At 40.3% G+C, this 1,255-nt stretch overlaps 1 protein-coding gene across 1 annotated transcript; it reads right to left on the bottom strand.

Moving 5' to 3' along the window:
- Positions 1-413: 413 nt before the first annotated feature.
- Positions 414-933, bottom strand: LOC120012985 (ethylene-responsive transcription factor ERF098-like). The gene has a single exon (XM_038864613.1). It carries the CDS (start codon positions 931-933, stop codon positions 493-495), a length of 441 nt encoding a protein of 146 aa, XP_038720541.1. The 3' UTR covers positions 414-492.
- Between the last annotated feature and the right edge of the window lie 322 nt (positions 934-1,255).

The following is a 1,255-nucleotide window of genomic DNA, read 5'->3' on the forward strand; positions in this document are numbered from 1 at the left end:
ATAGCTACTAAGCCCAAACAAGGCCCAACTTGATAAGTTATGTTTCTTATGTCTTTAGGCCCATTAAGTTAAAATGTATCCGTTTGTCTCAAACGGATCTATTTGTGTCAGTAGACGTTAACTCTGTACAGCAGCTTTACTCTGTCATCTTCCTCAAGTAGTCTTTGATCTCTGCAATATATAGGACTGTAACTAGTTCAGTAACGTTAATGAAAATAATCTCTTCACACTTCTTTATAAACGTCCAACACTTTAGATGGATGGGGGTTAAAATGGGAGTAAGAAATTAGGGTTATTCATTGACTGAAATTTAGTTTTCTTTCCCAATAAAATACCAAATAAATTAACTAACTTGTGAGTCTGTGACCTCTTAATTCTTTGTAATGAAGCAACTCTACCAGCTAGGCTGGACGTTCAAGCTAACATGTGTAAACTCGACTACATAATCCCACAAAGACATAAAAGATCGAGAAGGAATTGCCATGTCCTTCATTACTTCTTCCTTTTTTCCTCTTCTGGTTCAAGAAGTTCCTCCAACACTTTGTCATCCAAGTACTCGAACTCGAACACTTGCTTTCCTCGTCCACCACTCGACGACGAACTTCCCAGCTGCTCAAAACTCTCTCTATTGCTACCACCACCTGCCGGCGAAAAATTAGGACGAGGCTGAGGAGAGTCTGGGAGTTGAGAATAATACTCGTTCGGAAAATTGAGTATTGCAAGATGACCTCTTAGACTAAATGCAGTTCTATCGTAAGCTCGAGCCGCCTCCTCAGCCGTGTTGAACGTCCCTAGCCACAAACGGGCACCCTGCCTCGTGGGGTCTCGAATCTCCGCCGCGTATTTCCCCCACGGCCTCCTCCTAACTCCCCGGTAACGAACTTCTTCTCCCCTTTCCTGCTCTTTCCCTGCTTGTTGAGCTTCTTTATCCATGTAAGTTTGATTAATTTGTTTTCCGTTAGTTTGTGTGACAGGGTATGGTATTTATTGATAGAGCACCAAGTTAGCTGCCATTCCAATTATGGATAGTCCACATACACAGGCTGTAATTATCTTTCCATCACAACTAATATTGTCAAGTAATTGTGTTCATATTGTATAGCTGTTACACAGGTCATCTGTTAACAAGACTAGTGCCGAGAATAGTGCGATCTAATTCACACAAATCATGTATATCAGTTGTATATATATTACATTGGTAATGAAAAATAAAATCAATCATTTTCTCTCATATTTTCTTCATGGTATCGAAGCC

The sequence above is a fragment of the Tripterygium wilfordii genome, chromosome 1 (assembly GCF_013401445.1).
Source record: "Tripterygium wilfordii isolate XIE 37 chromosome 1, ASM1340144v1, whole genome shotgun sequence".
In the NCBI taxonomy this organism is placed as follows: domain Eukaryota; kingdom Viridiplantae; phylum Streptophyta; class Magnoliopsida; order Celastrales; family Celastraceae; genus Tripterygium; species Tripterygium wilfordii.

Bases quoted from the DNA above. Each gene is read 5' to 3' on its own strand.
- LOC120012985 (XM_038864613.1), bottom strand. From the start codon at position 933: ATGGATAAAGAAGCTCAACAAGCAGGGAAAGAGCAGGAAAGGGGAGAA.